Below are 14,140 nucleotides of genomic sequence, written 5' to 3' on the forward strand. Positions count from 1 at the left end.
TGCCGGTTAGTTCCTGCCAGCACCCACCTTACCCCTGCCTAGCCACAAAGCTCACTGAATGAGCTAGCAATACTAGCATGGCTATTGACTAAACATCCGGCCTCCTAGGTCTCCTGCACAGTACTGTCTGCCAGACAGAATTGGATAAGGCCTAGATTCACTAAGCTGTGATATTTTATCACAGGAGTGGCCGAATATTGCGGGGGGAAAAGTCTGGCGAGATAAAAGAATGCCGCTGGGCCTTGTCAAGACGTGATGGCAGCTCCCAACTCACCTTGACCCCTCCCCTATCCCTTGTCTGCCAGCGACGCAGTGGTCTCTCCTCCTTCTGCTGCCCCCTTTCCCCCGGTGTGCCACCCTGTGCAAATGCACAATATGCACACCTAGTCATGCCAAGCCTGCTTAGCACCAGTTTGAAACCTGTGGGGAGCAGGGGAGCATAAAACCACTGGTCCTGAGTACATCTGTCTACTTGCTAGGAGCACCTTTTCCTGGGACCTTAACTCGATTCAGGGAGCCATAGCCCGACACTGTCAGTGTTTCAACATATGGAACATCTGCTTCAGGGGCTGGCAATGATTCGCGGCTTCACAGTAGTTTTTTCAAACATTGCTACTATGGAAGCCCTCTTATTGGATAAAAAAAAAAAAGAAAAAAAGATCAAAAGATTTAGTACATGAACTTCCAAGACCACATTTATTTATTTATTTATTTATTTATTTATTTAACACTTTTATATAACGACATTAGTGTGCAACATCATATCGGTTTACATCCGAACTGACAGGTGGAAAGTACATAAAACGAGAACAGGGGGGGACAGTGAACCGGGAGGCGAGGAAGAAGCCGGAAACAGAGCAAAAGATATAATGCAAACAACAAGGGATTTACTGCAAATAACAAGAAATAGTAACAAAACTATATACAGGATCAGGTCAAGAGGAGGGTAGCATAGGTATGATGGAGGTCAGTGTCTAGTCTGGGTAGGCCTGCTTAAAGACATAGATCTGGTCTTCAGTTGCATCACATCTGAAGGGCCTAATCTCAAAAGCTCACATACTCCAACATCCTTTGACTGCTTAGGTATGAAATAAAATTGGAAACACTTTTTTTGAGTGCCTTAAATACATGAATCATTGCCACGAGTTACTGGCATGTCCTACTGGTATTTCTTCTTCTAGATTTGGTGTATTAGTAACAGTAAATGTTGAGTCATTTCCTTGAAAACAACCCCACGTCTAAAATAAGAATTACAAATAGATGTGCCTATTCCTCTAGTGTTCTTGCCCTTGCCTTCTCTGGCTGCAGACTACTAGTGAAGGGACTGATGACACATAGTGCTGAATCATATGATCATAGGTTCAGACCCCCAGCTCTGGGCTGGGGCTCAGCTTTCACCACCCATGCTGATGCTGCACCACAGAGTAGCTCAAAGCCCCATGGGATGGTGAGACTGGTACTGATTCCCCAATGAAAATCAGCAATATGATCATAATCTTAGTGCACTTAGATAACTACATCGTAGGTAATAATTTTTTTTTTTAATGGATCAACTTCACACATTAGTAACTAGCTTTTGAGAGTTATACTTCATACACTGATCTGAAGGTAGTAAATCTCTCCCAAGCTAATCACAAAGGCATCATCATGTTAATCCAATTAAAAAAAAAATCACTTGCATCTTGTTTGTTGACCTATATACCCACTAACAAGAAAGAGAATTCTTAGTTCCTGTATAGAAGTGTGCAAATCCGGACTGGTTCTTTCTGTCCCTTCTGATCTGCAGTCATCTGGTAATCCTATCAGTTAGCCAGGTCATAATCCAAGTAGGGCACTTACTGCCTGCAACAGACCCTGTAGGGAGGATCAATGCAAACTGCACGTCTTTTTGGTCATTGCGTTGCAGAATGGTGCAAACGTTCAGCCTGTATGGGAAAGCTGTTGGCTTTTTATTTGCATTGCATGACCTTCTTAAAAGATGCAATGTATAAACATAATAAATCTCCAAGGGATGTTTGCATTAAGCTGGGTCATTCTCAGGATTTCTTTATTTTTCCTCCATATTAATAATCCTTAATATCCTGGAAGTTGATTGCTAAGACGCATGCAGAAGGGCAGACTGAAATTGTGGTGCTGCTTGCTGTCAATAGTGAAAATCTTGCCTCAGTTCAGTAAACTTCAGTATATCTACGGATCCTCAATTTGTTGCTAGTCAGTTTTTTCACCTAAAGCAATATGCATATGTTGAAACTGTAGAACATTTTTACATGTATTTGCAAAAGTGTTAGGCTACGTGTGATTGTGTAGTTTTGTGTTAAATGCCATTGAAATTTTACTGTAGCCCACTTTAATGCCCAGAGTGAAAGGCAGGAAATCAAATCTGAAAAAGGAAAGACCCTCACACATTCCCATTTTAAATATTCTTCAGTTAAATGCATGACCCCTAAAAATGTACACTTAAGTACCAGTGTCTCAGTTGTGACAGGAGTTCAATTTCATCATTGTTAACTGCAGCTTTAGCCTGTTATGGGTGCCAGAAAACTGCATTCTGGGATACAGCAGGTAAAGAACAGAGCACACAGTATTAATAATCTTATCATGAAAGACAGATTCTGTTTTGTGGTCATGCTATAATAGCCAGAAGGTGGAACGTGCTCAGATCTATCTGGCGTGCCTTTCTGACCTGACTGAAAGGTTGCTTGTGCCTTCTGAGCTGTTATTGCTGTTAGGTCTTGACAATCTGCAGAGTTAAACTCTCTCTTCTCGAATCACTCTGGAAGCTTGCAATATCCAGTCTCCCTCCAACAGGACAACGCAGAAAGGTGCATTCAGCTAAATGCACCTTTTTTGCCTGCACTTTGACAAAACTTACTGCCAATGCAGTAAGAAGTTTTGCACGCAGAAAAGCAAGTTTGCTTACCGTAAACTATGTTTTCTGTAGATAGCAGGATGAATTAGCCATGCTGTCTGGGACATCCTCTGGTGGCAAAGCATTACCTTACGATGCATTTGACGCAAGCAGTGCACACATCGACTCCGAAGCAGCGGACTGGCGAAGCCCGCCATAAGAAACAACAGCATAGGTCTGCAGAGGCGCAGGTACCAGAGTAAGACTCTCACGTTGTCTTCACACCTAAGGAACTCCATGATCTGGGGTCTTCAGACGTAGACCCGCTCTCAGACTATCCTGCCTCTTCACGCCGGGTCTACTCCGACATCTCATCCAATTCTAAGAGCAGGAGGATGTCACCCCAATTGCAAGAGCCCCCCTCTCTAAGCGTCGTAAGCTACCGAATGAAGTGGGACCTTGTACTCACTGCCTCCACGGACCAGATTCTGATATCCTACTAGCCGCAGTGCCTCATACATCCTCAGGGCGGAGACCCACCCTAGGTATCGGGAAGGAGTATGTCAAGTCTGCTGCTCTGCAAATTTCCGCTGAAGGTGATCTGGGTGCCCAGACGAGGAAGCAAATTTCCGCAGTTTTAAGTAACATCTTCTCATTCCTGGAGTCGTGCGGACAGGAGCGCCCACCTGTGAGCCCCTCTTTGGAGGAAGGCTTCCCGCAGAACAAATCCCCTCCACATCAACAGGAAGAGTTTGTTCCATCGGCGGGGAAGATGCCTCAACCGCAGTTCTCCCTTTAGCCGAGTTCACATTCAGAGGTTCTCCCCCCCCCCCCCCCCCCCCACCTCTCCAGGATTGTCCACCACATTACAATACGACCCACCAGAGGAGCCTCCAGAGCCCTCTTTGCCGCCAGAAGATCTCTCCTACTCAAAATTTATTGAGAAGGTGGGTACACGTCTCAGCGTACCCTAGGGCAGAGGTCCTAGGCATATTAAAACATTTTTAGGTGCCGGCTGAAGCGACAGCACTGCCTTCCCATGCTGTAATAGATGCGGTCCTGGAAAAAACCAGGGAGTCCCCTTTCTATAGTCTGGCTACCTCCAGAAAGATGGATCTGAAATTTAGGATGAGAAAGTCATCATACTACAGTGTGATACAGCTCCCACACGCCTCCATTATGGTAGAGTCAGCCATGAAAAAGGCAAAAAAGACCAGACTTTATTCTATCGCACCCCCAGGTAAAGACAATCGCTATCTAGATGACTTTGGGAAAAGGTCCTTCCAGTCCACTATGCTGAACACATAGATACAACACCACCAGTTTTATATTACACATTATCTTTACAAGTGCCTATAGTCCATCAAGCCTCTATTTGAGGAGGGCACCAGACTCCCCCAACAGATACTGGACATGGAAGAGGGGCTATGCCAACTCCTCCACACCATCTATGAGTCATTCGAGAAGTCGACACGCACATCAGCTTCAGCCATAATGGCTTGTCGGATGGCCTGGTTAAGGGCCAGCGCCATCTGGGAAGTCATGCATGAGAAGCTAGCAGACCTGCCATGCAAGGGGGATAACCTTTTTGGAGATAAGCTACGAGAGACAGTCTTGCAACTGAAAGAGCAAAACATGGCTGTCTTATCCCTGGCCTCACCAACAGAGCAAACATCTGCAACCCAGAGGTATTATCCAAGCTACTATAAGCCAAGCTTTTAAAGACTCCCATTCAGGCCTTACACCCCTTACAGGGCACCGTCGTTTCCGCAGTTTCAACAGCAGGCACAGCAGCCGCAGCTAAGGGCAGACCTAGGGGCCAGAGCCTGCAGACAGCTGTCAGCCCCACCCATCAACCACCGCAAGGGTTTTGAAGCTGGCAGGGCCATCTCTTCTGCTCCCAGTGGGGGGCAGAGTAGCATATTTCTTCAATTCTTGGACAGCGATAATATCCAACCGTTGGGTGCTGGACATTGTTTGCACAGGCTAACAACTCAGTTTCAAAAAGATTCCATCTCTTCCTTGCCTGACTGCCTTTCAGTGGGACCAGAAGCAGATGCAACTCCTGCAAACAGAATTGATCTCATTACTTGCCCAGCAGGCCATACAAGTAGTACTTACACACAAACGAAACAAGGAATTCTATTCCCCATACTTCCTCATTCCCAAGATATCGGGTGGCCTCCATCCAATTTTAGACTTAGGGGCTCTCAACAAATTCCTTTGCAGGGAGAAATTCAAGAAGACATCCCTAAAGTCTATTCTTCCCTTTCAACAGCCCAATGATTGGATGTGCTCGCTGGACCTTAAGGATGCCTACTCCCACATTCTGTTGCACCGTTCCTCCTGGCGGAACCTGTGCTTCCAGTCCAATGGGCAGCACTGCCAGTACAAGGTGCTACCCTTTGGTCTATTCTTCGCCCCGAGAGTCTTCGCCAAGTGCTTAGTGATAGCAGTGACCCACCTCCGACGAAAGGGGATTCAACTATTCCCCTACCTGGATGATTGACTTCTAGTAGCTTCAGAGAAAACAACTCTCAAGTTGCACATGAAGGACACGATCGACTGCTTGCAGGCACTGAGATTTGTAATCAACGACGAGAAGTCCAGCCTCCAGCTGACTCAGATCCTGCCGTTCATCGGAGCAAAGATAGACATGGTACAAGGGAAAGCTTTCTTGCCCGAAGACAGGGCTTGAACCTTGAGCATCCTGGCAGAATGATTATGGGCCTGAACACATCCCTCAGCTCACCAGATCTTAACCCTCCTGGGCCACTTGGCAGCAGCAATATACATGGTGCCTCCTGCATTGGGGCCTGAAGTCTCAATGGACGCAGTTCATTCAACCATTGTCAGACACAGCACTCGTCACCAGGGTCATGAGGAGAGTCATTTCTTGGTGGTTGCTCCACCAACACTCACAGAGGTAGCCCTGTTCCGAAGCCCAGTGGACAAATTCTCACCACAGATGCTTCACCCAGGGGGTAGGGAGCCCACCTCAACCACCTCCAAACACATGCCTGACATTTAAACCTGCTGGAGCCGTGGGCAGTTCACAATGCCTTTCTCACCTTTGTCGACCAAGTTTGGGGCAGAAATGTCATAGTTCACACTGACATCCAGGTGGCCATGTTCTACATAAAAAAAGGAGGGTCAGTTTGTTGGACACTGTGCAAAGAGGCGATTCAAATTCTGGATGGACGGAGAAACATGGTTTTATTACATTTTTCACTCAAGATGTGGTGTGAACATAGGTAATGCGCTGGTTTTCATAATTAGGCAGTTCATTATCTATTTTGCATAGATTTTGTGTTGTGCTTTCCAAAAGTTTAATTACATGCAAAAAACAGCATATGCAACATTTTTAACTAAATTACCCATTATTTGGCATTTTTTGGCACATTGGTACTTTTGTGAAGTGCAATGCAGCTTAGTACATCAGCTTTATAGTTACAAATCACTTGAAGCCCCATCCAGGGCAATATTTTGGGTAACTTTCCATGATGACCCAGAGGAAGATAAAAGGAAAAAAAAATCTTCCTATACAAATGAAACCAAATGATATTGTACAAATACAAAATTACAGACACCAAAGTCTGCCTGGACTGTTGCTTCCATTTAACTAGAACATCTGAGGAGGAGACTCTGGGCACAAGGGTCAGAAAAGCAGAAGTCAGTTTGCCCAGCTTTGAAATGACAGGTCTCGTGTTGCACAATGACTTGATTTCCAGCCGTTTCTGTGAAAGGAAAACAATTCCACAGACTACAAACTGTGAAAAGAAAACGGTGTGCAAACCATTACTGTGGGGGCTTCACCAGGAAGGACTCAGTTTAAGACTGGGGCAAAACTCCCACACGGTTTTTTTTGCTCCCACTTTTTCTTTGTGCAATATTCTGTAGAACTGTTTTCAATAGGAGTTTGTTTCAGACAAATTAGCACGTTATTTGCTTTGTCCTGCAAAAAATAGTGTCCAATCCAATATATTTCTTTTTGGCTTTATGACAAGACAATTTCTCTTACTACACATCCCGAAACGACACTTTGAATACCATTTCAAAGCTGGCATAGAGAGCGGCACAGGTAGAACAGCTTTGACGGCACCCAATCTGCAGAGAAAGGGCTTATTTTTAAACTTCTGAACGATGCATAAAGAAGAATCACAGGACAACTTGGGGTTAGCCCTGAGCCAACACAGCAGCGTTATTACCCAACACAGACTGGTTCTGTTGGACCTTACTGTATCTGCAGACTTGTTGTTCCAGATTATGAACACAAAGCAGGACCATAGGTGAAATGGGGGTGGGACAATGCATAACCAAAACAGGATGAAGCGGTCAGAATTGACATGCGGTCAGTGTTGTGCCTGTCGGTTCTCGACGCCCTCTCTCCGCCCTCCTCACCTCTTTGGCGCATCCCTCTTCGCCCGCGGGAAGATTGGCTGCCGCGGCGTTCCTCTGCCAAGGTTCTCCGGCGTCCCTGGACCGGCTCCACACTGCTAACCACCGCGGCCCCGACTGAAATACCGGCGATGGTGCGAACCTCGGGGGCATTCCCCGAAGATGACATCACCCGCGACGAATAATGTCTTAGAATTTGCTAACACATCGAGTTAGCAAGGATATGGATTCATTCTATCTACGCTACTCTGCCTCCTCGGACTAACCAGGGGTACCCGTTCCTCGGGGGCCTCACCCTCTCTCTCTTACTTTGTAGATTGCAGTCTGGAACCGGTACTCGCTCCTCGAGGGCCCTTGTTCCCGGACTTCTTCAAATTCACTTCTGCCAGGAAGTCAGCACTGCCTACTACATCGCTCTCTCAGAGCTTTCCCTGGAGCCAGGTACTCGCTCCTCGAGGACCTATACATTCCAGCTCCTGGGCTTCTATGAGACATTGTGTGAGTCTTACCATCAGGTTCGGTACATGAACTCTGCTTACCCTGACTACTCACTAATTTTCAGTTTCTCTTCAGCTCAGCCTCCAGGGATCACTGTTCCAACTTCTGAGGGAGTACAGCCCAGCTGGGCATTCCAGCTCACTACTGCCACCTCTGGTGGTTCAGTATACTGTCTAATAAAAGAACTAGTGTGTGTCTGTCTACATACTCTGAGCCTGACCGGTGGTCCCTCTCGGGGTCTTTCCGGGGGCATGGTCATCTGCCACTGGTCCAAGGATCCACCCACAACTGTCCTAAATACTATAGATTGTTAACTCCTATCTGATTGCTCCTTCCATCAGATAGCGGTTTCATTACAGATTGCTAACTCCCTGTTATGCTTCGACTCCTGAGGAAGGGAGAAGTTAGCAATCTGTTATGATCTACTCCTCAAGAAGGGAGGAGTTAGCAATCTGATATGCTCAGTTCCTGTAGAGGGAGTAGTAAACAATCTGTTAGGGTTAGACTGCGGAGTAGCAATCTGTTATGAATCTGTTGCTGAAGACTCCTGATGGAGAAGGAGTAGCAATCTGTTACCAGCGGAGTGCTTGGAGAGGGCACTCAGCTGTAGAGGAATGTAGATAGGAGGATCCTTGGGCCGATGGCAGATGACTGCGCCCCAGGAGGATATCCTGAGAGGGACCACCAGCTAGGCTTGAGTACGGAGACAGACACAGATAGTTCTTTTATTAGATAGGTTAGTAGAACCACCAGAGGTGGCAGTAGTGAGCTGATATGCCCAGCAGGGCTGAAGTCCCTCAGGTACTGGAACAGCGATTCCAGGGTTGCTGATTTGTAGAGAAACTATAGATAGTGAGTAGACAGGGTATGCTGTGTTCATAGCCAGAACTAAATGACAAAACTCACATAAGGTCTTTAGGAAGCTCAGTAGCTGGAAAGGGTTAGGCCCTCGAGGAGCGAGTACCTGGTTCCAGGGAAAGCTCTGAGAGAGCGATGGTAACTCACAAATGTCTGTATCTGCGATAGCTTCAGGCAGTAGAGAATCTTCAGTGTCCAGGAACATGGGCCCTCGAGAAGCGAGTACCAGTTCCTATCGGCAATCTGAAATAGAGAAAAGAGAGCGAGGCCCCCGAGGAGCGGGTACCCCTGGTAAGTCCGAGGAGGCAGAATAGCTTGGATAGCCAAAGCGAGTCCTTAGCGAATCCTTGCTAACTCGAATTGTTAGCGAATACTGAGACCTTTTATATTGGAAGCGGATGACGTCATCTCAGGGGGACGCCCCTGAGGTTCGCGCCCTTGCTGGTACATCAATCGGAGTGCACGCGCGCGCCCTACGTCAACAGGAACATGGCGGATCCGTAGTGTCGAGCCGGTCCGGGTACGCCAGAGGGAGACGGCAAGAAGACGCCGCGGCAGCTAACCGTCCATCAGACCCGGAGGGAGTCGCCACAGAGGTAAAGAGGGCGGAGTGAGGGCGTCGGGCAGCGATGGACGCAACACTTCCTAGCAGATTCTCAACCTTCAGTGATCCTGTTCCATCTTGATGATCTCCATTTCAATATTCTCAGTCTGATTTTATATAACCTACTGATGGAAGGCTATTCTTCCCTCTCTGCCTACCCCCCTACCCATTCAACTTACTACAAATCTAGTTTTTCCAGCGAACAGGAGCAGCAGGCCCTATCCACAGCATCTGGGTGGTCTGTAGCCCCACGTAAAGATAAGAGGGGGCATGCTAGTCACTAAAGCCGAACAAGCTTGTTTTCCTTTTCATCCCTCTGACAATGACAAAGCCTATGGGCTGAGGAATGTGATCCTATCACATGGCTTTGATCCTCCTTCCTACCACTTCATCTCCATAGCCCTCTGCCATTTAAGGGTCCTTTCATGACTCCCAGGCCTTGAGTGGGGGGTGGGGGGGAATTTCTTTTGAAATATATTTTATGTATTTATTCCTTGGGGAATCTATAAGTGCTTAATTTTGTCCTCTCCAAAAACATCATAACCCCCATGTCACCCTGTTCCTGTGTTCCCGAGAGGAGGAATCTAATAAGAGATTGAGCAGAACAGTGGGAGTTCGGAAGAATTCATTAACAGGTCATCAAAGTTTTGTGCATGTTCTTACCAAAACATTCTCTTGTGTTGACTGATACCAGACTTTATTGGCTTAAGGAGCAATCAGAGGGAAGGAAAATAAGCTAATGTTATCCCCAACTGGTGAAAAAAATGCCCCTAGAAATCAAACATTTCACAGAAAATAATAAGCCTGCGACAAAACAGGCTCTACATTTCAGCCGCAGAAATATTTTTTCCCCACCTTTCTTTAGCTCACCGAACAGGACCAGTCAATTAAATATGTTCCCCATAGACTAAAAGTGTATATGTGGTGGGGGAGGGGGGAGGAGAAGAATGAGAGCATCTGAGAGCCTGAATTTGTGTGTGTCAAGAGGAGATGATTTATTTTAAAATTAGACACAACTAGATGAAGTAGGCTTTTGATTTTCGCCTCTATCAGGCCAACCTGAAAAGCTTGATCCCCATTGCCTGACCGGAGTTGTAGTTCTGATCTTCCCGGGGATAAACCAGGACTGGATTAGTTGGTTTGAATTGAAACGGGTGAGATGGCAACTCCAAAATAAGAAGAGGTGTTTTTACCAAGAAGTATCGGTAGAGTAAACCCACTGGCACAGCTGTAAAGCAGACAAATAGGAGAGAACCAGAACTTCCCACCCCAGATCCCTCGTAAATTGGCCATTGGTTTGGAGAAGGTGGTCTGCTTTAAAATGCCCTACGCAAGGAGCCCTTTTGAAAAAAGGGCCCTATTTAATAGTGCATATCTCTGCCCTGAAAATACACTAGTATGTTTCAGTGAATGCACATTTTTTAATGCAAGGATCCACATAGTTTATTCACCTATTTTATAAAAGTGTGCACCTATATTTTACACTTTAAATAATTGTAACATGTGCGTGTGAGAACCCTCAGTTTATGCGCAGAGGCAGGTGTTTCATGAAGTCGGCTGACAAATGCACGTATCTTGCTTAGGAAAATGCTTTCTTCCAAGCACCAGTTCACTGAGACCTCCACCAGCTGACTCAGACCTTCACCAATACACCCACACCCTCCACCTGAAAACAGCAGAAAAAAAAAAAAGAGACATCAGACTTAACATTCACAACTTGACTGGCAGTGTAAAAGCATGAGGACCCATTTGATGATGTAACATAGTGCCATAGTAATGAATGATGACAGGAAAAGCCCAAATGGTCCATCCAGTCTACTCAGCAAGTTTCTTATGGTAGCAACTGCTGCTCCGTGCAGGTTACTCCATGTTTCTTTTAAGAGCAATAACTGCCGCTCCATGCAGGTTAACCCTAAGCCTTATGTTAAGGGTAGCAATATTTACAATCAAAACCAAGCAATTATCAATCCCATAACAAACTTACTGCTAGCAGCACATTCATTTGAGAGACATAGATGCCCTTCCCAAGTCTATTGTCGTTACAACAGATATATCTTTGTGCTGGTAATACTTGTGAATATTGAAAAATTAAAAATAGTTTAAAAAATAAAATTATTGCTAGCAGCATTTTATGGGGTGATCAGTCTTCTTGATAATTCAGACAGTGCTGCTGCTTGAACCTGCTTTGCTTTTGGACTTGGCGTTGAAGCTGTCCTTTGCTTTTTCCCCTAACATCAGCATATCAGTACCCCAGACTGTAAACGTTGGGGCCCAACGTTGGCTGTTGTCTGAATCCCCCATCAAACTGGAAAGCAATGTGCCAGAGTATTTTATTCCATAGCAAGGGAGTTGCTACAGAAAGCATTCTGCCTTGTAGCCTAGATATTCTGACTACTTTACATGTGGGAACCGATAGTATAGCGGCTTGAGAAGAGTGCAGATCCCATGGAGCTCGGCACCAATGTAAATTATTTCTCAGATCAACAAGCCTATTTCCTAGCAATACTTTAAACGCCAATGTCAAAATCTTGGAATTTTACTCTGTTCAACATGCAGTCAATACAGCCATGGAGGGGCCAAAGTGCCTCCAGCGCACCCTCACATTTTGAACTCCCTGAAGCCTGGGCTATGTGACTGTCCGAGGGCAGAGAGGAGTCTCCCAAAGATTTCCCGGTCAGTCTCTCTTTGCCACATATTTACATTTTGACTGGAGTGTGCTTGGCAGATGCTTCAATCTCATTCCCTTAAATATATTTTCCCTTGTGCAGTTTGTAAAAGCAAGCCCTCCAAATCACTGCCTTGGCAGGAAGAGCTGGGATTTTGTCATTAGAGCAGTGAAGCACTATGAGCAAAGTAAAGGCAAGGGCTGTGATGTCACTTCCTGCTCCTCTGTATAGATTTACTTAGAATTTACATAACCAAATCTTTCATCATTTTTTTTTTTTTTAGGTTTTCATTGTGGAAGGTGCGTATGAGAGAGTGGGAAGAGCCTGTGCAAACCATGACGAATACATATGTGACGGTACCGGATGGATACTGTTTTGCAGAACCGCTGCAGTATTACGGTAGGTTTCAACTAATCAAGCAAACGGAGCAGAAATAGTGCCAGCATACAAACAGCTGGAAAAGCCAGGAAATGAAGAACAGGCTCAGATTCTGACATTTTTTTCCTTAACTGGTTGCTTGTTGGGGAGGCTTCCTCTGAACTGCCATGGTGTGCAGTACATACTCATGGATCCCCCACAGGAAATGAAAAAGAAACTCTTACTTCACTTTCAGAAAATGAGAAAAAGAGGACAACTAAAAAAATGCAAATACAACTGAATGCCCAAGCAAGATGTAGTACCCATGCAGGTTTCCATGAAAATAAGGCTTAAAATACACATCTAGACAGTTAGTATAAGTCAACATTAGGAGTGATTCTGTTTACTGGCCCTGCCAGCATTACTAATGACAAGGCCGGATTTAAGATTTTGCTGTCCATAGCAGTTTGCCATGGCAGCACCCTTTCGAAATTGTGTTGCAACATGGTCCTAAAAATAAAGAAAAGGCAGGATCCTCCTTGATCGACATATTTAGTAAGGATAAACATTTGGTACATCCATTTCGGTGGGAACACGCATACCTTGTCACCTTTCTAGTACCCGTGGGAAATGGGAGAGCATGCATCATCTCCATTTCCTACGTGTACTAGAAAGCTGGCGAGGTACACGCATACCTTATCAACTTTCTAGTACCCACGGGAAATGGGAGAGCATGCATAATCTCCATTTCCTGCGTGTACTAGAAAGCTGGCGAGGTACACGCATACCTTATCAACTTTCTAGTACCCACGGGAAATGGGAGAGCATGCATAATCTCCATTTCCTGCGTGTACTAGAAAGCTAGCGAGGTACACGCATACCTTATCAACTTTCCAGTACCCACGGGAAATGGGAGAGCATGCATCATCTCCATTTCCTGCGTGTACTAAAAGCTGGCGAGGTACACGCATACCATGTCAACTTTCTAGTACCCACGGGAAATGGGAGAGCATGCATCATCTCCATTTCCTGCGTGTACTAGAAAGCTGGCGAGGTACACGCATACTTTATCAACTTTCTAGTACCCACGGGAAATGGGAGAGCATGCATAATCTCCATTTCCTGCGTGTACTAGAAAGCTGGCGAGGTACACGCATACCTTATCAACTTTCTAGTACCCACGGGAAATGGGAGAGCATGCATAATCTCCATTTCCTGCGTGTACTAGAAAGCTGGCGAGGTACACGCATACCATGTCAACTTTCTAGTACCCACGGGAAATGGGAGAGCATGCATAATCTCCATTTCCTGCGTGTACTAGAAGGCTGGCGAGGTACACGCATACCTTGTCAACTTTCTAGTACCCACGGGAAATGGGAGAGCATGCATAATCTCCATTTCCTGCGTGTACTAGAAGGCTGGCGAGGTACACGCATACCTTGTCACCTTTCTAGTACACGCAGGAAATGGGAGAGCATGCATAATCTCCATTTCCTGCGTGTACTAGAAGGCTGGCGAGGTACACGCATACCTTGTCAACTTTCTAGAACCCACGGGAAATGGGAGAGCATGCATAATCTCCATTTCCTGTGTGTACTAGAAGGCTGGCGAGGTACACGCATACCTTGTCACCTTTCTAGTACACGCGGGAAATGGGAGAGCATGCATAATCTCCATTTCCTGCGTGTACTAGAAAGCTGGCGAGGTACACGCATACCTTGTCAACTTTCTCGTACCCACGGGAAATGGGAGAGCATGCATAATCTCCATTTCCTGCGTGTACTAGAAAGCTGGCGAGGTACACGCATACTGCCAAAACAGATGTGATGAACGCACATCCCTGATATTTAGTGCTTCCAAATTTGGCATCCTAGGCAGTTGCCTATGTTTAAATCTGGCTCTGACTACTGA

The 14,140-nt window shown here is 45.9% G+C and overlaps 1 protein-coding gene across 4 annotated transcripts in view; it reads left to right on the forward strand.

The window, feature by feature from the left end:
* LOC115074443 (bile acid receptor-like) overlaps positions 1 to 14,140 on the forward strand; it is a 41,321-nt gene that overhangs the window by 7,704 nt on the left and 19,477 nt on the right. For all 4 annotated transcript variants that reach the window (XM_029573904.1, XM_029573905.1, XM_029573907.1 and 1 more), the window contains one exon: positions 12,156 to 12,271. In XM_029573904.1, the coding sequence (XP_029429764.1) occupies positions 12,156 to 12,271 (116 nt within the window). The remainder of the gene's footprint in view (positions 1 to 12,155; positions 12,272 to 14,140) is intronic.

The sequence above is a fragment of the Rhinatrema bivittatum genome, chromosome 12 (genome assembly GCF_901001135.1).
Source record: "Rhinatrema bivittatum chromosome 12, aRhiBiv1.1, whole genome shotgun sequence".
NCBI classification, from domain to species: Eukaryota; Metazoa; Chordata; class Amphibia; order Gymnophiona; family Rhinatrematidae; genus Rhinatrema; species Rhinatrema bivittatum.